General features: G+C 31.8%; 2 protein-coding genes across 2 annotated transcripts; both read right to left on the bottom strand.

Moving 5' to 3' along the window:
- Positions 1 to 4,593: 4,593 nt before the first annotated feature.
- LOC128180027 (protein toll-like) lies at positions 4,594 to 7,634 on the bottom strand. The gene has a single exon (XM_052847810.1). It carries the CDS (start codon positions 7,233 to 7,235, stop codon positions 5,157 to 5,159), a length of 2,079 nt encoding a protein of 692 aa, XP_052703770.1. The 5' UTR covers positions 7,236 to 7,634; the 3' UTR covers positions 4,594 to 5,156.
- A 12,213-nt stretch (positions 7,635 to 19,847) lies between these two features.
- On the bottom strand, positions 19,848 to 24,722 carry LOC128180024 (toll-like receptor 6). The gene has a single exon (XM_052847806.1). It carries the CDS (start codon positions 24,567 to 24,569, stop codon positions 20,427 to 20,429), a length of 4,143 nt encoding a protein of 1,380 aa, XP_052703766.1. The 5' UTR covers positions 24,570 to 24,722; the 3' UTR covers positions 19,848 to 20,426.
- Positions 24,723 to 25,089: the final 367 nt, after the last annotated feature.

The following is a 25,089-nucleotide window of genomic DNA, read 5'->3' as shown; positions in this document are numbered from 1 at the left end:
GAATAGAGGAAATTATATTTGCGAAATTACCGAAAATTAAAACAAACAAAAACAAAACAATTACAAAAAACTGGGACGTTTGACATCTCAATTCATTGTTTAGGTGAATTTACGGCCATCAACCCCTTGAAAAAATATGATATAATTGATTAAACGTAAACAAAAATTTTATGCATTTACTAAATTAATAGAAATAGGAAAGACCAAACCCTTTCAGAATTGTATATGGCTTGTGTAAAAAGTATCAAATAATAAACAATTGCACATTAGCAGTTTACTTTAAGAATACCGTTTCAGTCACGTGGTAATGTAAGTGCACGTATATAAAGAACACGGAAACACCAAATTCGATTACAGATGCGCAAAACCGAAGCGTGCTGGGACACAATAGGCAGAAAATCTCTTTGTTTCCTTCTATGTATTTGTATAAGCATATGTTATATTACCACAGACGGGTCTTAGATCGACATTTTCAATCATCTTATTAGTCCTGACCTACATAACAATTGTACTTTAATTAAATTCGTACGACTTTTGTAATAATTGGTGTCAGGCTGTATTTGAACTTAATATTAATCAAAGCTGATATTTTTCTTTTTTCTTATGAGAGAGAGAGAGAGAGAGAGAGAGAGAGAGAGAGAGAGAGAGATTAAATCAAATGAACATATTTTTTACTGCGCACTTCCCTTATAACAGATGAAGATGAACTACATTCATTCTTGCATGTCTTATGGCTGAATTCTTACCAATCTCTATTTAAACGGAATGTTATATTTAATGATAAGGAAAATTCTCAATTCCAGCACTGCGACCTCCTTTGTCGTGAACAATTTGATTTTCTCTATATTGTTTTATAGTAAAATCTAACGATAACTTAATCTTATTCTTGTCATTATTAAGATTTTAGTTTTTGGGAGTTGATTTTAATCAACTCTCCTATGCAGTTATTCAGACAAACCGAAAGTGAAACAGTGTTTGGACCTCAGCACAAATCATTGCTGTTGACAAGACTTAGTTCTTGAAATTAATTGATAAATTCGATGTAATGTATGCTAAAGCATTGTTTTTCAAGGAAACTTATTTATAAATACCTTGAAAATAGACAGATTTTATGCAGTTATTCAGACAAACCGAAAGTGAAACAGTGTTTGGACCTCAGCACAAATCATTGCTGCTGACAAGACTTAGTTCTTGAAATTAATTGATAAATTCGATGTAATGTATGCTAAAACATTGTTTTTCAAGGAAACTTATTTATAAATACCTTGAAAATAGTCAGATTTCAAATGGTATGGACAATTTAAATATTTTTTGTAGTCGTATGTATTCCTACGCCAGAGTTCAATATAGTCTCGTTTAACTCAACGCTCGGCTGTCTCCGTAAATCTTTGTCGGAGATTTACGGTGTCAGCCGAGCGTTTGGATGAACGAGACTAGAGTTCAATATTTCTTGGATCCATACAATTTTCGAGAAATATTTCTATTACTGATACATAGTTTAATTGAATTAATTTTATCTTTAAATATTATTTAACATATGGGGGTTTCTCGACATTCTTGTCGAAAAAGTCCAAAAATTCATATTATAAAATGTGCATAATTCATCTTCATAAATAAGTAACTACATATACTTGTCATGCAAAAAAACATATCATTGATTTTAAAATAAATAAACATCGACAAAATCAACTCCCGTCAGTTCTTCAGTACTTTGATTATAATAAGTTGCCGCTTAAATGTCATGGATTTGTTATTATGTGTGTCAAAGAAATTACACACCTTAGAATATCTACTTCATTTTTTACTTTTTATATATTTAAATAATGCTAATATCTAATGGATTTTTCTAATGTAAAATATGCAGGAATATCCAGAGTTTTAAGAAATCCATCAACATATTGTGAAAACGGAAAACAAGCATGAAAAAAAAATAAATACAATGGATTGAGACAAATTATATTTGAGGGGGAGGCGAAGAAGTATTGCACAGCGTTTGTAAAAACGTGCCTGCATGTATTTTATTTGGGCGTAAGGCCTGAAAATTGTTTACTTGTATGTGAAAACAACTCCAAAAAAATTATAGAGGATCTAAACGACGACGTCAACATCAATAATGTTGATTTTACATTATAAAATCTTGTATGTGAAACTGTAAACAAACCTGACGGACGACCATGCGCAATTCTCCTCAAAATTCTCACTAATTTTAATTTGACTACCTGTAATTTTGTTATCTTATATGCCGAATAACACTCCCTGCAAAATATGCATCAAATAAATATTTTTACGTTCTATTCGAAATGCAATTAATTTGCTTCTTTAGTATAATCTGAAATTTATTTCTTCAGAATTACTATTTTATTGTAGTTACAATGCAATACTTTATTATCATATTATCACACGTATATTAAAAATTGCTACATGAATCTATATATCTTTGCTTATCTTTGTTTGGTAAATCTATCAGGTTTTTTGTTAATAATACGAAAGCATTTGCACGATTTTGGTAAAAAATTCTGTTTTCCGATTTTAAAGGGGCATGGTCACTTTTTTTCTCAAAAAATATTTTTCCGATTTTAATATCTACATTGCTTGAGAAAGGCATTTCTAATAGGCAACCGATATTTGAGTGTCATTCGTTGAGTTATAAGCGAGTTTGGAATTCTTCGCTATGTTAACAGAGCGTTTGTTTACATTTTGAACGTTAGTTTTAAACCTAGAACGAATGTGTTAAACGTTAGAAACTGTTTCTCTATGCTTAAAATAAATAAAAAGATAGACAAATAAGTTGGAAAAGATTTTTTTACTGGTATATTGAACTTATGTAAACAAAAACAGGACACGAGCCGCCTTGTTTACATGACAAAGACTTGTGAGCCCTGTATCATGCTTATAACTCTACGAATGATTCTCAAATTTTATTTGACCATTAGAAATGCATTACTAAAGCATTTTAAATAATAAAAACATAAAAATAGAATTCAACCAAAATCGTGATCATGCCCCTTTATTGTTTACAATGCCTCAGTAAGGCATTTTTAATAGACAACCAAAATATGAGTGCCATTCGTTGAGTTATAAGCGAGTTACAGAACTTACATTCATTGCTATGTAAACAAAAATTTTGTTTGCATTCTGAATTTTAAGTAAAAATTTCAGTTTCAAGCCTGAAACGAATGTGTAAAATGTTAGGGACTGTTTATTTATGCTTAAAATCTGTAAGAAGATAGACAAATCAGCTTGAAAAAGATTTTTCACTGGTGTATTGAACCTATGTAAAAAAAAAACAGGGCATACGCCTTGTTTACATGACAAAAACTTTTGAGCCATGTATCCTGCATATAATTCTACGACTGACTCTCAAATTGCATCTGGTTATTAAAAATGCATTAAAAAACAATTACGATTACGACAAAGAGAATTCTCACTCCTCCTAGGCACCTGATCCACCTCTATCGATTTGGAAGTCCGTGTTGCTCTGCTTTGAATTTGTATTTCGTTTTATGGATTTTCGAGATGGTTCACGGTTTCTTATTGTCATTTTTTAAATCTAGCTTGTCAGGTTCATACACGAAGCTACAGTTAAAATATTCTATGAGGATTTTACATCGCGAACCACATGCTAGTTCTTGGATCATAATGATGAAAAATTGTGTGAGGTATTCTGGATAGTAATAAAATGCAGCATGTATGGCCTACTTGCGAGTCGGACACACGTCTTGTAATTGCGGTTGCTGGTTCGATCCCCTAATGTCTTTAACTTTTTTGTTTCTTTTCATCAGGAGTACAATGATAAAAAACGAAAGTTGAGATCATATTTGCAGCTTTTTTAATCTGCTTAAAAGTTAAAGCAATAAAAACAAATCTTAAACAAACATTTTTTCATTAATATTCCACATTTTTTTGACACACACCTTGATCAATTATGTTGTCTGAATTTAATCTCAACTCGAAGTATCAAATGATTAGATACATAAGGTTTCTGATTTCAAGACCAGTCAAAGAACACCAATACTAGTACCTTTTCAAATGAGTACTTCAGTAAAACTAGGTATATTATGGTTTTTGAAAACTGTACTTCTCGTTAAATTCAAACACTAAATTAATTCAACAGAAGGGGAAAAGTGCTGTTTTACCCCTTTCCTTTAATATAAATCTCTGTTCTCGTCAAATGCTTAGGTTAATAAAAAGACGTGTCAACTATAAAGAAGTCTTTTGATCGATGCTTTACCTTATATAAGGAATAAGGAATCATTCTTTGAGTATTATGAGGTGATAATTTCGGTCGGGGCGTGATCAAATCCAATAAAGCCCGAAGGGCTTTATGATAGATTTGATCACGCTACGAACGAAATTATCACCTCATAATATTCACAGAATGATTCCTTATTACTTATATTTATATAATTTTAGGCCATCGTATGATTAAATATATAAATATGAATAAGCAAACCCCGCTGGCGCCTCAATTTGGCGTCATTTGTATTATGGGTTTTATAGTACAAAATCGATACATAGTGTTATTACAGACAAAGACACTGGAAATGTAAATATAATTTATTGATATAAAGTACACCTCACTGGCAAGCATGTGAATTATTTTTAAATTGTCAAATTATGAAAAAAAAAGAAAAACCTGGGACAGAGAATAGATGCTTTAATGATAACAAATATCTTTTATTGATTGTAGCAAAATAGCTTTGGACTACGAAAAGTAAATTATTTGTTTGAACTAATTAATTAAAATTTCACCGTAGTTGGACACAAATGAAAAATTCAAATAATTCAATAAAATAATTTTTATTACATAGAAACGAAAAAAAACATGCATTATATACTTGACAATATAAATAACATAAAATCATGGATATAAAAATCACATATTAATAGCAAAAAAAAAAAGACGCATAGAAATGCCCAAGTTCAATTACATTTTGCCCTGAGTATAGAAATATATGTGACTTGCACATATATAAACTTATTCTTCTACATATGCATGCAGCTGGTCATTAGATACAGAACTAGGATCATTAGCTTCCTGAAGATTCAAATAAATAAACATCATCAGTATATAGAACAACAATCAGTGTCATACCCGTGTGTATTTTTTTTTTCGAAAATAATACATATAAAAATATGATGTTGTGCAATACTTATCATGTCGCCAATTTAAGAATGTCGAACCCTCTGATAACCTCGGGGCTCACTTTCAAATGTTTGTTCCCACTTAATAAAAGTTGTCTTGTTCTTGATAGATAGGAAGTGCGTGTGACGTTTGTAATGTTATTGTTTTGAAACCAAAGATCCAGAATTCCATCTGGTAGCTGTTCCGGAAAGTCTGTAAGTCCGCGATTCCGACAGTCTACGATCGTTATTCCACTGACAGACCTTTCATAGCAGGAACAGGTAGCTGGGCATTTTGGAATGTCTATTTTACAATACGTATCCGACTCGGGCACCTGGAAAACTGGCTTGTATCGGAATTCAGCCGGAGATGAACATTTCCAGTCATTGAAGAAATACTCGTTTCCCCTCAGAAGGCCATCAGCAAGCATTCTTTTAACAAATCTAGTGAAATGGTTGATTCGACAGTCACAATGAATGGGATTGTCGGTCAAAATGAATTGGAAATATTTTAGCAAAATCAGTAGCTTAAGCTTTTTCATCCGAGCATTTAACCGTGTTGAAAGACTAGTTCCGAAATATTTTAGATGGAGGTTGTTAATTTTGCTTCCTGTTAAATCGATCCTTTTCAGCCTCCTTGGAGACGATTTGAGCAGGTCGGTCTCTGTTGTGGTCGAGCTTTGTGCGTTACCTTCAGCAAGCAAAGAGAAATTCAAATCCAGAAGCATCTGTGTAAAATTTTGAAAATCAATGCTGGTATATCTTAAACTAACTTCTTGCAGCGTTTTGAAATACAGAACAGCATCCGGAAATTTGCTCAGTGGGTTACCGTCCAAAATCAAGGACCTGAAAGAAACCGAGAAAGCTGGAAACATAGAATAACTGAGAGTTACTATGTTGTTATACTCCAGTCTAAGTTCTTGAAGGTGGTGAAGTCTTGAGAAGGCGTGGGGTCCAATCATTGATATGCTGTTGTTGGAGAGGTCAAGGTAAACGAGTTCCGTATTATAATAAAACATGTCATCAGAAACCACAGACAAGAGATTCGCGTGTAAATTCATGTGTCGGAGGGCGGTTAAACCACGGAACCCATCAGTGGGAAGTTTTGAAAGGTAATTCACACTCAGGTCAAGATGCTGGAGACCTAGCAAACCAGAAAACGTGAATGAACTGAAGGAGGACAGACCATTCCCTGATAGTTTCAACATGTCCAAGTATCCCTCAAATCTGAATCCTACAAGCGTTTCTATATCGTTTGAATTTAAATTAAGAACCCGCTTTCGCATGTTTGGCTGTATGATGACATTGTATCTTGTAGCAGAATCGTACAAACCAGTTTCAGATAGCGACTTGTTGTTTTCAAAGTACATTCGTTTATTATTCCATGGAAAATTAGGCGAAGTCTTCAAAAAGGAATCGGATATTTGTAGATCTTGTAGGTTTGGAAACTTATACTTAAGATGAGAAAGATGTTGATTTAAGTCAAAACGTCTAAATTGCAACTCTTTAACATTTGGAAATGTTTCATTACATTGAAACATTTCAGAAAAATTGACTGCATTATGTTTTTCAGGCAAAATAATCCCTATGGCGTTGGCGGACTTGAGATATCTGCAGTTAGAATTTAGCAATTTTGAACCATCACAATAAGAATACTTTTGAAGTGGATATGTATTGATGAAAGACACGTGGTTAAAACTGGCGCGGTTACTAAGTGTGTTCAAGCTATCTGTTGTCAAAAGACAGTTTTCTACTTGCACATGAAAAACCGCATTTGGTATAGTTGGTCTGGCGTCTGGATTAAAATGAATAGTGTAGTTTGCAGCACATCGCATGATCAAGACAGCAACTGCCCTGTTTCCGTTAAAATGGTAACTATCTAACACATCAGCTGCGTTCAGATAGCACTCATCTGATGATGGAGGCATCAAAGAAATTCCTACAATGTTTGTCTTCAGTGGCTGATTGTTCACTTCCATAACACTGAATGATGTAGACTTAACTTGTCTGTAAAGACACTTCGGTATTCCACATTGAGTAACAATGTTTGCTGTCGAAAGTTTCACAGCAATAAAGCAGAAGCACCAAATAACGTTGAAATTTCGAAGCATTTTGGATAATGTTTTATCAAACACTGCTTATTCTAATATTTGTTCGCTGTTGATATACAGGAGATGCTCTAGTCAGTCACAAATGAATATTCCACGTTTGTATGATTTACATTCAATTTAAACAAGCATGTGTTGCTAAGTCTTTCGCCTTGTGTTGGCTGTCCAAACTTTGTAACAAATTCTGATTAAGAATGTTTTATCCTTTGGCACGCGTCCATTTTGGCCTATCAGAGATCGCAGATCTAGTCGAGTGGTAAAATCTTTCCGTAGCTTCCTGTAAGAATAATTATGTACATATTTAGTAAATACAGGCCGTTGAAACTCACTTGAAATCTGTCTGTCTTATTGGTCTGATTGGCGACTCTAATTGAATTCATGAATGATATATCATACGATAGAACCGCTAATATCAGCTTTTTGTGTGTCGATAACATAGGACTGGGTCATCAATCAGCGAACAGTGTATGCAATGATATATAGTCAGCGGGGATAAGAAATATCTCTTTCAAGTTTGATAACTCCAAAAAAAAGTTGACAATGAGAGTTGTATTTTTATGGGTAATAAAGACTAAAATTTTGTTTATATTCTCATTGTTGTATGAATTTTGTGTAAATCCATTACATAGATAAAAAAAACTGAAACAAACAATTCTTTGTATCCTTATATCAAATTAAATTTATGACAAACTTTCAGTTTAACAAAAAAATGATGTAAAATTTGTCAAACATGTAAAATTGCAATTTAAATCTGATTTTCGACAAAAGTTGTGCAAAAACTACAATAAAAAATAAAAGATATTGATCAGTGGACATTTTAAAAACAAAATATTCTGAAGAAGTACAGAGTAAAGTTTACTCGCTGAAAGAATAATCGTAGTTTGTTTTATTTGGACATCTGTAGAAACATCAGTGATCTTGGGGGACCAATATTCATGGCTTTCTTGCACACGAATTTACATCTAAATTATTGCTCACATTATTGTGAGCTCTGAAGTACAGAAAAAACCATGCCGTTGAAAGGGCTTATAACATGTATCATACGCTAACACATCATCAATATCATTTTGTTTAACATATGCAATGCAATGATATCTTTACCATGTTATTTCCCTTCTGTTTAAAAAGCATTATCAATACCTACATGATTATGAAGCAAAAACACCCCTTTGAAAAATCATTCTTATCATTTTGTTTAACATATTGAAAACATATCAACTTAACCATTTTATTTCTATTTTATTCGGAAAGCTAAACTAATGCATACATAATTCTGAACCTTGAATTGCGGTAAAAATATATAACTGAAACGACCTACTACTACTCGATAAATGAAACATTCCAATTTTTTGTCGACACACGCAAAGCAATAACTACCAGATCATCTTATATCTCTTCTATTCAGAAAGAAAGCATAACCAAAGCCTAGGTAATCATGAACATTAAAATACAGTAAAAAAAACATACCGTTAAAATGACCTAGTCCTATCAAATGACGCAACAATGTTTCTATCCCGTTTTTTAAAGTCGCATAAGGTAAAATAAATTGCAACGTGTGACAGTTGGAGTTAATAATAAAATATGTCATCCCTAATGCACTTTGTTATAAAATAATACAAGGATATTTATTTGTATGCAAGGTTTCTTTTTCTATTTTTATAAAAGAGGAATTTCGTGCCCTATGCTCTTTACCTGTTGAAACTCAAGACCTACATGAATGTGTGTTTAAATGGTGCACTCTTTCTGAAAAAGGGTACACGCATTCAAAAAACGACTTCTTAATTCTAATTAAACATAACAAGATAAAATAAAAAAAGCTTAGAAGGTGCATGATTAAAATTTAAATTAGAAAAATTAAACAAATCAAATTATGACAGGTTAACATACTGTTATGGCGCCTTTTGATAGAAAAACGAGACTTCATGGGTCTAAAAAGGGATATGATCATATAAGATCTTATACAAATGGCGACTTATTTTTCCCTGAAAAAGTCGGTTTTACCTGATTAAAATATTTTAGTTGGTCTTAGATATGGAGAAGATATGCATTATTAAAAGCATTCAAAAGCAAGTAGGTGTTGTACTATTGAACACAGAAAACAAGATCTAATTAACAATGTTCTTTAAATTGTTTGAAAATTATTGTTATAGGCGCTTTATGATAGCCTATTAAATAAACATGAGGCTCTGTCTGCGAAAAATTTTGATCAGCTTTAAGAAAGTTGACAATTCAATGCATTTTTGCAGAATTTTGAAAAAGTACTTTTGTTTAATATAATTATAATTATGCTCCATTTTTTCAGTGCTTTTGCATAAAATTTATATATACATGTACATGTTTGAATGTTAAAAAGGAAAGGGTTTACACTTTTGGGGATCAAATACATATTAATTCTTTAACAATTAATGATTTTTTGTGTAATAGTTAAAAAAAAACTTCATAGCATAAATATTAATCTGAAATATGATTAGGCTATGAAAACGAGATATTGAGGAGGCTGAATAGTTACCAAAATAACCATCAGATCTACATTAAGGTCAAGATCTAGTAAATGAAAGGTGCCTTCAGGTTTATAAGTTTTAAGATGTAAACTCTTCCAATGATGCTTCAAAACAATAGCTTTGTCTGATAGGGTGTACCGGGGCTAAAAGTTTTTGTAAACACAACGAAAAATCTTGTTTTAAACTGTCATTTTCAATGAAATATGAAAGAAATAAGGAACAAATCGCGGAGTGTTGTCCATTTTTGACTAATAAAATATATCTAAAATGCCTACAGTCTCTCCAAATGATGTCAAATTAAATATAGGTATCAGGATTACTTTTCCCATAATTTAATATAGAATGTCAAGGAAGTGTTTACTTTTCTAACTAATTTCTTTAACGCCTCAAAGTACGGGAAAAAGATTCTTCAAATTAATTATGACGTCATAATGTTTCTAGCACCAAAAATACTTTCTGGAATCATTAACTAGATCTTGGCCTTAGATATTAAGAAATGATGATTTAAGCCATAAACCTTTGCAAAGAAAAATTCTATAGATATTAGCTTTGAAATTTGGGTAACTCTTTTTTTTATATCTTTATATAGTGCTCTTCTTAAAGAGATCAATTAGGACTTAAAATGACCGCCACCATCGGACCCCTAAAGGTGTATTCAAATTTGCAATGTTTTAAATGTTGAGATTCTAGAATTATCTGGTTTTATTTGCCTGAATGACAAGTGTATACCATATGAAATTGTCTTAATAAACTCAATAATGCATAAACAAACCTCACCTGATTAAATGTTGCATAATGAAGACATGCACAATATATGCAAATTTAGTGGTGTAGAAACTGCACCATATTTTGGATAATTCAATTAAAGTGCTCACCTGAGAAATCATGTAAATTTCTAACATGAAAGAAAAACTATGATAAGATATGCCCTTGATATATTTTTTTCCGACAGCTCTTATAATGCGCTGCATATATAAAACAATATTATTTTTGAACTTACCTAGCTCCGATGCAAGATTGTATCACTTGTAAGTTTTCTTGGGAAATATTGTCTATATTTATATAGGAACCGTATATCTGGTGCTAGAAAGATTATTGGATAATTAAATGCATTTAAAGTGTTCAATTCCGGCTGGGGAAAATAAGTACCTGATTCGTTGGCCTCGCCCCCAACAAATCCCTGCTTTTGGTTTTTGACTTTGTAATATGTACCTTTGTTTACTTACTTAGTAAGAATGACGTCACAGCAATAATACCACCTAATAAAATGCTTTTCTTTGCCCATAATAGATTTGCATAGAATTGTTGAGCAATTAATGTGATATATACTCTATCAATTAAGGCTAATGTGTAAATGAGACCTATTACAAGGTATATGTATGAATAAGCCATAGGAACTTTAACAGTGTTCCTTAGATCAAACACGCATGTTAAACAAAAAGCAAGTCATAAATCTTCCATTCTACGTCACTGTCCTCTGTACATCTACCGTTTCAGATGTTATTGTTCTCCCATTATTTGTCGATTTGGATCGGCAGATATAATTGTCAAACCAGAAATTGTAATGACCATTTTGATTTTACTAAGTTTCTTTCTAGCTCCGTTTTTTCACGAATACATTTGCAAAAAAAATGTTTTATGACAGAGATATGAAAACAGAATGCTCTTCATGCAAAAATGTTTTCTGTATTTTATGATTTGCACGTTCTTTCCATTAACTTAATTGTTTTGTATAGAAGCACACTAGTTACACTTTAAAAACTTATTTCCTAGAAAGATTTGGTAGCAGGACATTATGCAAAGCGTGGGCTTGTGAAATGTGCACTGTGCTAATATCCCTCTTAAGAAAGATCTAGACAAGCAAGGAAAATGTCGTCTTAATCCGAACCCCTTACTTAGATTTTTATGATTAAGATTTTAACTTCAAAGTGTAAATTCGTGATATGTTGAATTTCCTATTCACATTTTTTAAAAGGATATAATGCGAAAGTAAAATTGCATTTTAGAAAGAAGCCAGTTACCAGCAGCATGCAAAGACCATGAAAAAATAATTTGGTACAGCCGCCTTGGAAATCAAAATCAAGTCAGTTTGTTCAAATTTTAAAAAATTATTCGAAACCTTATAGTTGTTTTTTCTTTTAATTTGAAGTAAATAACACAATCCTGTTAAAAGTTAAATGATATTTATTCTTAATGAAAAAGAACTCTACAAATGGTAAATTTTATACAGATGTGCATCCAGCAATTTTCTTTTCAATAATGCATGAACGATAACCTTTTTAAATAAATTTAATTTTTGACTTTTGTTGATAACATATTCGGATAAATGTAAATTTTTATGCATGTGTCCCCTTTTAATGCGTCTTATTCGAAACTATTTTTTCAGGATTTTTTGAAAATTCATCAATCATTTTCTTAAGTCGGAAGCAACACGGATTTATGTCAACGGAACAACTCGAAACCTTGTCAAAAATTCGACATACTTCTGACCCCAACGTGAGCCCTACAGTCATCTTATTTGAATTGATGATTTTTCCATTCATGTTTTTTGTGGTTTGAGTGACTTTTCCTCACTTCCATCCAATCACATATCTAAGTGAAATCCTAGTCCTTCAAAATTGATCGCTAACACGTGTTCTATCTCAAACGGTATGTATTCACTTGGGTTACGACATCTCTATGTAAGGGCGTACATGCATTGGACAGTTGTAAAATGTATGACTGTATATCATTGAATATTCTAAAAGGATGGAGAGTCATGTTTCATATGACATTTGCTTCGACAAAATGTATGACATTTTAAAAAATGTACTTTTATTTTATGCTCATTTTTGCTATCGATGATACATGTATGTAACAATTTAAAAAGATGTGCAATAATGAGAGTTCTTGTTGGTTTGTTAATTATGATGAAGAAGAAAATGATGTTGAAGGTGATAAAAATCTAGAAAATTTGCCATTTCATTTTAATAATTGAAGAATTTTCTTGAAATGATAATGTAAGAAGTGGCTCCAAGTAAATTAGCAAGAACGTGAATTTCGGAATTTTTGTTTAAATTTTGCAGGTTATTCATCTTTTATATATGTACTCTCATAAAATCCCTTTCTTACTCGATAATGGGCATATACAACATTTTTTATGGTACGGGTACAGTGTCAACATTTAATTCTCATAGACCTTAAGTTCTGCCGGACCTTTGAAAGCCTTTATAACATGATTGCGCTTACAGAGATAATTTGATGTTTTCTCCTTTAGCTTGCCAATGTATTCTGTCGAAATCTATCTATATGTATAAAAAGAAAAAAAATATCCATTAATGGCTCAAATATAACTTCCAAAAAATACAAGTCGAGTGGTCATTCTCCTTCATAAACTTATCTTGTTTACTAAATTGTTGTGAACTCGCATAACCTTCATAATGTTACTCTGTTCCATTCGTGTCACGTGCCATTGATTTCAATTATCGTGTTCGAAGTGCCTTTATATGCCATTTACTTTATTTATAAATACATCATATGTAAGTTGTATATTAGACGTATTTTTGTCTGATGGTAAGTTTCCTTTAGCTGTTGAGGATTTGCAATAAACGAAGTCACGTGTTTTGTTAATGTGTCTTTTCCGATCTGCTTAATTTCTTCTTATACATATCGTCTAATGTATCAAGATTCACCCATTCTACTCATATTTATTAGTTAAGGACAGGGTTACGAAATGGTTGAGGAATCCTTTCTATTTTTCCATTTTTTATGATTACAATTTTTGATATATAGGTATTTGTAATGGTGAGCCTGAATTTTAACTTTTAAAAGAGACACAGTTTACTTTCCATTGCTACGCAAAAAGATTTCATGACATGTATTTATTACACAGATTGTATTTAAGGAATAAAGAATCCTTTTTTTTAGTATTATGAGGTGATGATTTCGGTCTAGACGTGGTCCAATCCAATAAACCCGAAGGTCTTTCTGATAGATTTGACCACACCCCGACCAAATTTATTACTTATTTTTTTTTTATATTATTTCCAATTTCTTCACTTTAATATAACATGTTATTACCATTTTTTTTTCATGCAGCATATGCTGTGTACTAATACTACGCGGCGCAGTCAATACCATTTTTCGGTTTTGCTATACGACACGCCTATTTTGTGTCGCTCATCTTTCATGAAATTAATGGGTTATAGGCTTCAAAATTGATTCGTATAGTTATCACAGACTAAGACAGTTGAAAATGTAAATAAATACTGTTAAAAGAATGATTTTTGCTTACATTGTTTCTAGCTATAAGATTATTCTGACCATAATTTCACATTTTCTAATGTTGGCACTACTTATTTTGTTTTGAACAACGTATTTTCTATTTATAAACGTGATTGTAAACAAAAACAAGGCACTGGCATTGTTCATATAATAAAGAATGGTTACCTCTACCCTCTACGCTTATAACTTGACAACTGACTTTAATACGAAAACGTATTGGAGCATTGTCAATATAAAGATTAGAAAAGTAAAATTGTGACCATGACCCCTTAAAGATTATGTTTGAATAGATTAACAAGGTTTTAAACCAGAGAAAAAAATACAAATTAATACGTGCAATGAATCGTTTTTAATTTGTAAGTTTAATACTTTTCATTTTCATTGATTGATAGTTTTTGATTCCAATGGATTGGACACCAGTATATCGCAGGTTAACCACCAGTGTAAGCCAGTACTAAATGAAACTCGATTGACTGAAACAATGTTGAACAAGCATTCCTTTTGAATGAATGATCGGCATGTTATATCATTGGTCAGCTGCTGTGAGTGTAAGCGAATGCATTAAGGTACATGCAAGAAACATGATAGATAAGTATAAAATACCAATTTGTTTATTTCCGAAATATCAATTGACAACAGTTACTTTGTTCATTTTTACACTATCATTAATAACTATTTTTATTGTTTTACAATCTACCATAGGAAAGAAACTTTGTTCACTCCTCAACATTTGTAAGCAAGTTTGCACTTTTCTATGAAAATAATCTTCTATGCACATTTGCATTAATCCTTTTGAATAAATTAAAGAAAACCCTTCCCAGATGAATTGTTGCCGATAAAAAATTTTGAACAGGTGGGCGTGTATGACAAACAGCTTTTTAAAGTTTAATTTGCATGGAATTGTTGGTAGATACATCAGTTTGTTTTACTTCAAGCATTTCCTTCTGTTTGATAAAATTACACTTTAAAAATAAAGTATTGCGATTTGGTCGTAAAACATGCAACCATCCAAGCATTATTGCGTGCAAAGGAAGAGCTGCATTGTAATTTTTTGTTCGTTTCGAAGTTTGAATAAAACACATGAAATATTAGTGAGTATATATGATAACTAACGTTGTATTAATTTTGATCATTTTGTCGTGGTAGATCAAATTAAAAGAATATTTCTTTTCTGGAATTGTTGTTTATGAAAGATTTCTGGAGTTTATCAGATTCACCAGTGCCTTCAATGGACAGCAACGTCATAAACAACAACTCCAGGAAGCTTTTAGTTTTAAATATAAAAGTAAGTATATTCAATCCGTTTTATGGACAAGCAATTTAAATCTAGTTTAACATAGCTAGCGGGAGTTAAATTTCCAACATGATGCATTGCTGAGAAATTCTTTGTAGTAATCTATCTGTACAATATGCAGTGCTTAAAAAGGAATGCGAACCTATCTATTATAATAAAATATATATTTCATGCTTAAATATAGGTTTAGCAAACATATTTCCTTTCTTTAAAATCAAAAGTACATATTGCTGTGTGAGTATGTCAATTTCAATGTTAAATTATTTCAGAAATTTCAACCAATCTTCCCTGTGCAGGTTTTTCAAATTTGCCTCACCACAATATTGTGTCTGTTTAAGTTTATAAAATCAGCTCGAAACTCAAATTGTATAATGAAATTCACTTAATTGTCACTTTGGAAAGTGTTTCACTAAACGACAATTGTCTTTAATATTTCAATAACATACATATAGCTCTGCTGTCAAAGAAACCCACTCGAGTGAAAGAAGAGTAGTTTGTTCTAGGTCGAAATTCTTTTATTTGCAAAAGCTTCGTCTTTCATCATACATCTTACCTTATTTCTGTCAAATGGGGGATCTCATGCAGTCATGTAACTAATTGTCTGTCTTTGCAAACTGGAAAATAATACATACTGAAATCCAAGTTAAATATACACATATTTTTTTTAAGAATACTTATCCTGTACCTTTTTTTTTTTTATCAAAAACTTTGCCTTTAGTCAAGCAATAAAAATGACTGTATAAACTGACAATAAGCATCTTGAAGTACATAGAAGTATTTTGAAGTACAGCATTGCATTAATAAGATAAGAATTTTATCATCGGAATTTTCACGATATAGTAAAAGTTTCGTATTTAAACCGCATCTGTTTATTTAGAGGGGTTGTCAAATACTACCTGAATTGAATGGATGACATTCTCGTGTATGCAAATTAAGTTTAACAATTATCCATTAAATACAACAAATGTATAACTTTATACATGTTCATGGTACACTGTCTGTTTTTCCAGTCAAGTGAACCGAACAGATTTTCTTTGTTACCCAACACAACTTCTTTCTCTGTTTGTAACTTTTCCTTGTCCTGTTTGTTTTATCTAAGTAGACAAAAAAAAAGCTTGAAAAAAGAAAGGAAAAAAGAACTTTTACTGGTATATTGAACCAATGTAAATAAAAACATTTCACAAGCCTTCTTTGCAAACATGTAACAAAGAATTGTAAGCTCTGATTCTTGCTTATAAATCTATGACTGACACTTAAACTGGTTTATTATTTGAAATGCATTACTGAAGCATTATAAACTATAAAATTAGAAAAATATATTTTGACTAAAATTGCTAATGCCCCTTTAAAACGGCTCCCCCAAAAATGGACAAACAACTTTGTTTTTCTTTCATAGACCTGTTCAATGTTCGTAATTAGTGGCGTTTACTTTTGTTGTACTTTCGACATGTAGATTATGATGTTGATGTTGACGACGACGACGATGACGATGATGATGATGATGATAAGATGTATTATTCATGAATGTTTTTACCAAATCAAGCAAACTGCATTTTACATTGAGTTATCTTTCTTTGACTTGAATTAGGATAACGTCTCTCTTTAAATTTATTAAGGTATTCCGTTTCCAACGGAAGACCGTCTTGTTTTCGTTCTGTTTCTTTTTCTTCGCTATTTTTCTTTTTTTCCAACAAATTTTGAGCACGCGATTTCTCAAAAACGACTCAACCGATTTTCAATAAACTTTCAGATATGATAGATACTGATCTAAACTTTATAGTTAATCTTTTTTTATTTTGGATGACGTAAATTCCGTTTTTGAGATATTGACGTTTTAGCGATTTTCAGAGGGTCGGCTTGTCCTGGGATCTTCTCCTTAACGATTGAAGATATTGAGTTCAAACATTCAGGGATTGTAGTCGAAAGATTGTAGATGTATCTTTAGGCATTCATTGTTGTCTGACTCAAAAGGCGCTGATGCTCGCCTGGACCGGAAATTTGAGATTTAAAAAACGTCATTTTTTTCGGGTTTTCTTTGTTTATCTCTTTTTGAAAAATATTTTGTTAAGACATGTAACGTAAAAATGTTTATTTTTAGTAGACATTCCATTTAACATCAAGAGAAAGAGATTGGCCCCTAAATTCAGGGGACCAAAGGGCTCTACAATTTTTTAACCAATAGTTCTTTACTGAAAGATATTTTGTGAAATGTTATAGAAGCAAATATGTTTATCTTACATTTATGTATCCAAGCAATGCAATGATTTTATAATGTGTTACGTAATTAAGGGTTTTCAGAGGCCAAAAGTCTAAAATTTCGATCACTCATAACTCAGAAAGAAAAAATATTTTGAAATGCAGAAAGGTTGTTTAAAATGATGTTCTTAGCAATATGAAACCTTCAAAATCTCGCTAAATGACCCCTAAAAGGAGATAAGGGACCGGCCCTTAAAAGCTTCTTTGTCATATATCTACAGAACGGTAACAAATTTCTAAACACTAGTTGAACAAAATGTGTTTAGAATTAAATGTCCGTTTATTTGATATATCAAGAAAAAGGGGCTGACCCCTAAAATTTGGGAACCAAAGTGCCATAAAGTTTTTTATCTTTAGCCCTTTACTGAGGGATATTTTGTGAAAGGTTATAAACGTAAATATGTTAATTTTAGAGTTATGTACCCAAGCAATGGAATGATTTTATCATGTGTTATGTAATCAGGGGTTTTTAGGGGCCAAAAGTCAAAAATTTGATAACCCATATCTCAGAAAGGAAAAATATTATGAAATGCAGCAAAGAATAAAAATTGTTCAGAATGATGTTCTTAACAATATGTAACCTTCAAAATTCGTAAAACGGCCCCTATAAGGAGATAAGGGATCGACCCCTAAAACGTTCTTTCCCATATCGCTCGAGAACGGTTAACGACTTTCTAAACATTTGTTGACAAAATGTGTTCAGAAGTAAATGACCTTTCATTTGATTTCAAGAATAAGGGCCCTTAAATCAAGGGACCAAAGGGTTCTTAAGTCATTTATCTATAGCCCTTTACTGAAAGCTGTTTTGTGAACGAGGTTGTGTCTAGTTTTTTTCTATAATTTATCTATTTATCTATATATTTACAGAGAGAGAGAGAGAGAGAGAGAGAGAGAGAGAGAGAGAGAGAGAGAGAGAGAGAGAGATTATTTGATTATTTATAAAAAAAAAACTCTGCAATAGGAAATAAATATGGAAATTTAATAAAGATGCAAAAATGATTCTGAGTTTAAATCAATCACAACTCAACTGCTTTGACTTTGGTTTTTTGCGAGAACGTTTCAACGTATTTTACTTATTACATCATATTGAAACTCTTTTAATGATATCTGGTACCCCTATAAATATGCTGCGAACCTGTTTTGCCAAAGCAATTCGGGTCCGTTGTACTAAAAACAATTTATTCTGCACTGCAACTGTGATTAATCCAAATTATTCATAGCCAATGTATTCTCATATTTTAATTCCTAATCTACCCATCCATATATAAATCTATTCCTCCAACGCTATCTATCTATCTATCTATCTATCTATCTATCTATCTATCTATCTATCTATCTATCTATCTATCTATCTATCTATCTATCTATCTATCTCTTTCATGTCATCTCTATTTGACAACACACTGAAAACACAAAAATGTTTCACACCTGTTAAATATAAAACTAAATTAAAATGATATGAGCAACTATGTTAAATTTATTTTTTGAAAATTATTATTAAATCCTTGTAAAGGTGTGATTATATAATAAATGAAAGGACAAAACCAGACAATATTGTTCTGCACTGCTGCCTCATAAACCTAAATTAAATGGAGTGTCATTAATATGTGACAAAGTTTCTGAAGGTAAATATTCTGTGCATTTATAATGCTTTTTTTCTTTTACAATGCAGTATATTTCGATATTATTATTTTTTCAAATGATGAAATTAGTGAAAGCTTCAATTACATGCCACGTTATTCCGAAACAGAAATTGATTTGTTAATTGAACAATTACACAACTTTACAAATCAAAACACTAACGGTAACTCAGTCATTATAAAATATATTGAAAATAGGAATGCTAATAAAAATCAACCACGAATATTGCCCTGATCATTACATTGAAATATCAGACAGCTAAAGAACATTATATGTCAATTTTATAGAACAGATTTCCTTTCTATTTAAGTTCAAAAGCATTCCATGCATTCGCTTATGTAAATGAATGAATTAAAAGTTTTTGAACATAATGTATTCACAACTAAATATTATATAAAATAACAATTTGTTTTTCAATCATCTTTTTAATTTTTTCAATCATATATCTTTAATATTCTCTCGACCTTTGTATAAATTCATTAAATCGATATTTGCTTCGAATTCCGTTCAAAATTTAATGTCTTGGTGCATATACTATATAGAACTTATGGCTATGAGCGAAGCAATATTAAGGCAATGGTAAGCTAACGGACATATAACAGTCAGTATGGATTAAAAATTTTCACGTTTTATACCAAAGTCCAAACAAAACAAGAGAATTATTTTTTTATTTTTTTTTTATCATGCAACATAATTTTACAAATTTTAGTCTTACAACGAAAATGAGCTATTTTCATAAAAGTAGTTTTGCCATTAAAACCATGACGCCAGAGCATCAGAATGCAATTAAACGTCGTATTAATACACGAGGAGACTATACTTCAGCATTGACCGAGTATAAGTTCGGTTAATTTGGATGGCATTTACATAATCAACCTAAGGAGTATTTGAATAACTTATAAATGAAAATTATCATTTGATTAAGTATGATTTATCGCACAGATTTCATAATTCTGACAAAATACACATTTTCTCTACAAATGCATGTATATAATCTTCTCAAATCTTGTTCACCTTCTTAAAAGTTCACAGAGAAGCTAAATTACTGGATCTGTTGTCGTATCATCCTCCCCAAAATAAAAGAATTCTTGGTTCATTATCACAGAGAAAACTTTGAATGGACCTAGAATGCATGCAGAGATCTTTAAAAAATTATACAAAAATAAAATAATAATTTATTATAACAATTATTTGTCAGACATGAACGTACAGATATTGTATTTACGGTTATGAGCTTATTTACATTTCTTTATCATCATTTTCTGAGTCAGTATAGTTGTCACTGTCGCTGACTTCTTCACAGTTAGAAGGGTTATGAGGAGCTGTTATTTGGTAATGTTCACAACTGACTCCATAATACGGAATGTCAGTATGTCCATGATTTTCTAACCTCACCTCAAATACATTGACATTCTGAATGTCCGACAAGCTTTCGTCCTCCTCTTTAACATTCAAGCACATACTGTCTTTGATGTTCATTTGTAGGGACTTGCCGCATAACAATGTTTCATCACTTACGTTCAAGTGAATGCTGCTTTGATTTACTTCAGTCCTAATTTTGTTTTCGTCTTCACTTTCGTCGGTATCTGAGGACGAATCTATTTCACTATTCTCTTCGTATGACAAGCTTGAATTGTCCTCACGAGTGTTTTGTATACTTTCATTTTCATTCATATTTAAACTGCAACTTCTAGTATCATCGCTTGGTACATCAAAGTTATTTTCGACGACAATGTTGATTTGTGCATTGTCAGCCTCTTCCTTTAGTTCCTCATCCTCGTTAATTTCGTCTCTGTTGTTCTCTATAACGTCATCATCATTATTAACGTCAGTGTCACTATCTTCTGATGATTCAAACAACATGCTATCTGTTACGCTTTGGATATCGTTTTCAAAATTAAATATTTCTACTATTTGAGCCTCATCCTCGACACATCGTACACAAGGTTTAGCATCTGATAAAGAATTCAAAAGTTTTTGCACAAACCATTCCTCACCGATTTGCAGAATTACGTGAGTACTTACAAGATTTTTAATTTCCTCGTCAAGCTCGTCGATATCTACATTTTCACTCAAAATAACAATCAAATGATTACTTTTGGACCTTAAAGATTTTTCAAAAGCAGTTCGAAAAGTGAAAACTGACCACTCGTCTAGCAGGTGGTTCTCTGACACAAAGAATAGTGTGTGAAGGCAGCTGTCAATTGCTTTGAGAATATTTTCTTCCTTTGATGCCCCTGGTATAAAATCCCGGTCGGGAAGCCATAAAGTGTAACCTATTTCATCAAGAACAGGTTTAATATCGTTAAGCATGCAGTTGATTTCTGTTTCGGAGTATGAAATAAAAACATGGCGATCGTAAACTTCTTGTCTTAATGTAATGTCACCGTACATGTTCATAACACAGTTTTGTATGTTAGGTAACTTCTTATCTTTCACATCGATATCACTGAATCCTTTATGAACAGGCATACAATAAAGAAGTTTTTGACCAAACAATCTATCGTTCCATTTTATAATATTACTATTCTTAGCAAATCGTGCCATTTCTTTGTTGGTTGTTTTTCTAAATCGTACGTTATAAAGCACGGTTACAACATAATTATGTCGTAAGGTTTTAATTTTCTCTTGTGCTTCGTTCCATATAAGTTTTAACATCTGTCCTTCCAATGAAAATTCTGGAGACACCACCAATATAAGTCGTTTACTATTTTTTACGATGCTAGAAATATTTTCTTGAAAAGAAAACCCTGGAATGAAATCCCTCATGATTTCGCATACGACGTATTGACTTTTTTGCTTTTCAAGATATGTGACTATGTTGTCCATCACCCACTGTGTTAAACCTGGAACGTGAATAACAAGAACATCCACGGGTTCTCTGCCTTCATCATCATCCAAATCAAATGGATGGATGCCCAAATAGAGAAATGTAAGAACTTTTGCCTCAAATCTAAATACATACAACAAACAGATTCCTATCAAACTAAGCAGAACTGCAAGTGTACTTGCTGTGGTTGGGATGATGCCATCTTTAATAGAGTCATAATCTTCAATGCAGACAAAGTCAACGTCTGGAATATTGATGAATTTTGTACCCTGTTCGCTCTCATTGTCAACATTACAAGTAACATCTGCGATATCCAAGATATATTTTGATTTCTTTATAATCCAGTGTTTCATCCAAAGTGACTTGCAATCACATTTAAATGGATTGTGTTTGATATCGATGAAATCTATGTTCGTCTTCTGTAATTCTCGTGGTAACGTCACTAGATTATTGGAATCCAAGAAAAGATGTTTAAGATTCATTATTCGATCCAATGCTTTAGTTTTTATTTCGTGAATTTGGTTGCTCGAAAGTGAAAGATGTCGTGTACGATTTAAGTATTCAACATTTTCCAAAACAGACACGTTATTATGTTGAAACCATATATCAAGAATTCCATTTGGAAGTCGATTCGGAAGGAAGAAGTAACCACGATTCCGACAGTCAACGATGATAACCTTACTAACGTGTCGCTCAAAACAAGTGCAGTTATATGGACAATGTGGAACAATTTTTTTGCAGTAAGTATCTGATTCCTTGATATTGACAACCAGTTCATTCTTCATTTCGTCCGGCGTAGAACATTTTAATTTCTGAAAAATATATTCAGTTCCGGAAAACTCACCACGTTCTTTTGCCTGAAGGATAATCCTATTAAACTCGTTGATTCTGCAATCACACGTGAATTTGATTCCGTCTAAAATGAATTCAAAGTACTTGACAATTAACAGAAAAATTTTTTGAACAACATTTTTTTTATTCTTCATTTGCACGATTGAACCAGACTCTTTGTAGCCTTCCAGCGGTGCCAGATAAAAATTTTCAAGTTTTGATCCAGACAGATCTATTATTCTGAGTTTCTCTGATGTTTTGAAAAATACTTTATCTATAGTACCTGGTGAAGATGTGATTACACTCATTTGTAGAGAATACCAATTTATTCTGTACAACATTTCGTTGATATTACGTAGGTGAATATTTGTGTTCCGAAAACTCGCTTTTTCCAAAGTTCGAATGTAAAGTATAGATAAAGGAATGTTTTCTAGTGGATTCATATCAATGAGTATATTTTTCAACTTTAAAGAGGCGGCAATGAACAAATTGTCTGGCAGGTGCTTTATTTCGTTAGATCTTAAATTTATTTCTTCTAAACTAGGTAATCCTCCAAACGCATTTTCTTCGACAGTTTTGATTTTATTATATGATAAATCCAAGTACTTTAAATTCTTGGTATCCGAAAATACCTCCTTAGAAATTTCTTTTAGGTTATTAGAACTCAAATCCAAATGTTGCAAATTCTGCAGCAGTTTGAATAAATTCCTTGAAATGGTATTCAGTGAATTATTTCTCAGGTTTAAACGTTCCAACTCCATAAGGCCAGTGAAAGTAGTTTCATTAATATGTCGAAGTCCATTACAAGACAAATCCAATATTAGCAAGTTTCCGTTAAATGCAAAATTTCTTAAATCGCGTATGTTATTATTTTTTAGCGTTAGTGAAGGTGTAAATTTCTTGTCAAATACAGTATTTTCCCGATTGGCACTTTTTAAATCTTTTGAAATGTTTTCTTTTGAATATTCATTTTCTTCATTCCATGGAAACCTTGGTGGCATTGTTATGTTTGAATACGAAATTTCCAACCTCTGCAAATTTGGGAACTTTTTTTCAAGAACGGATATTGTTCGTAGATCCATTGGAATACCTTGCATTAATAGCGTTTTAACTGAAGTATATGAATGGGGACAACTGACTAGAAACGTGAGATTATGTTGTACATAATTTGATGTTGATCCTTCCAGGGAAAATAAGTTTACAGATGACAACACGCTACACATATCTTTGCTCGAATGAATGCTATCACAGGGATTTTTTTGAACGGATATTGTTGTATCCTTTAATGCTAAAGAGCTAATTTTGCCGAAGTTCTTCTTCAACACAAAATAGGAATCCAAAGTGAAACGACATGTTGAAATTTTTATGGTCGAAAAAGTAACGTTGTTCGGAAGTATTTCATCAGAATAAAACTGCAGCCATACAGCCGATAAACATTCAAAGGAAATCAATCCATAGTCAGTATTTACGTTCAAAAGACTAAACAATGACGTTGTGTTAATGGAACAATTGTAATTATTTTCAATAACTACTTTTTTCTCAATGTTGTTGGTTGGTGATTGGTCGCTTGTAGAGAACCCCGAAGTCCTTTCTCCATCTACGTTTATTTTACACTCCGGAAAAGAACATATGTTGCTGCCATTGACCAATAATCCACCATTAGAGATAACGATCGTTGATGCCATGACGATGTAAAAAACATTAACATTTAAGATGTTCATTTTCACAACTGTACACAATATTAACTTGGCATGGAATTTATGCAAAACAAAATCCAGGATGTATATATCCAACAGAATTTTCTTCAGTATTTCATTTTAATATGCATAATTTATTTCGGCACTTTTGCAATAACTTTCTCACTCCTTCCAAAATTTCCCCGTCTCAATCTATATAAAATAAAACATTTAAACATAAATTAATTGTAAAACATTTCATTAAAACACGTCACCTTCTTCCCCATTTTTCTTTCGAAATGGAAAGGAAGAAGTTATTCCCTTCGCAATAAATCCACAGTATTTTAAGACGATGGAATTGTTATGCAGAATGGAAATTACAAATGGCAAATTTGCATAAGAGGACCTCGTAAAATCTTAATTAAGAACAGTGTTTGATCGCTTAGCTTTTGAAATGCACTCAAATGCTGAGTGTTGGATGTATTACTAACTAAAAGTACAATAGCCAGCCAGAACTATAATGCATCGCCTGATCACTTGCTTTTTATTAATATGCAAGTTATTT

This window comes from Crassostrea angulata, chromosome 4 (assembly GCF_025612915.1).
Source record: "Crassostrea angulata isolate pt1a10 chromosome 4, ASM2561291v2, whole genome shotgun sequence".
In the NCBI taxonomy this organism is placed as follows: domain Eukaryota; kingdom Metazoa; phylum Mollusca; class Bivalvia; order Ostreida; family Ostreidae; genus Magallana; species Magallana angulata.
Note: the sequence above shows the minus strand (reverse complement) of the source record. Positions and strands in the feature narration are given on the sequence as shown.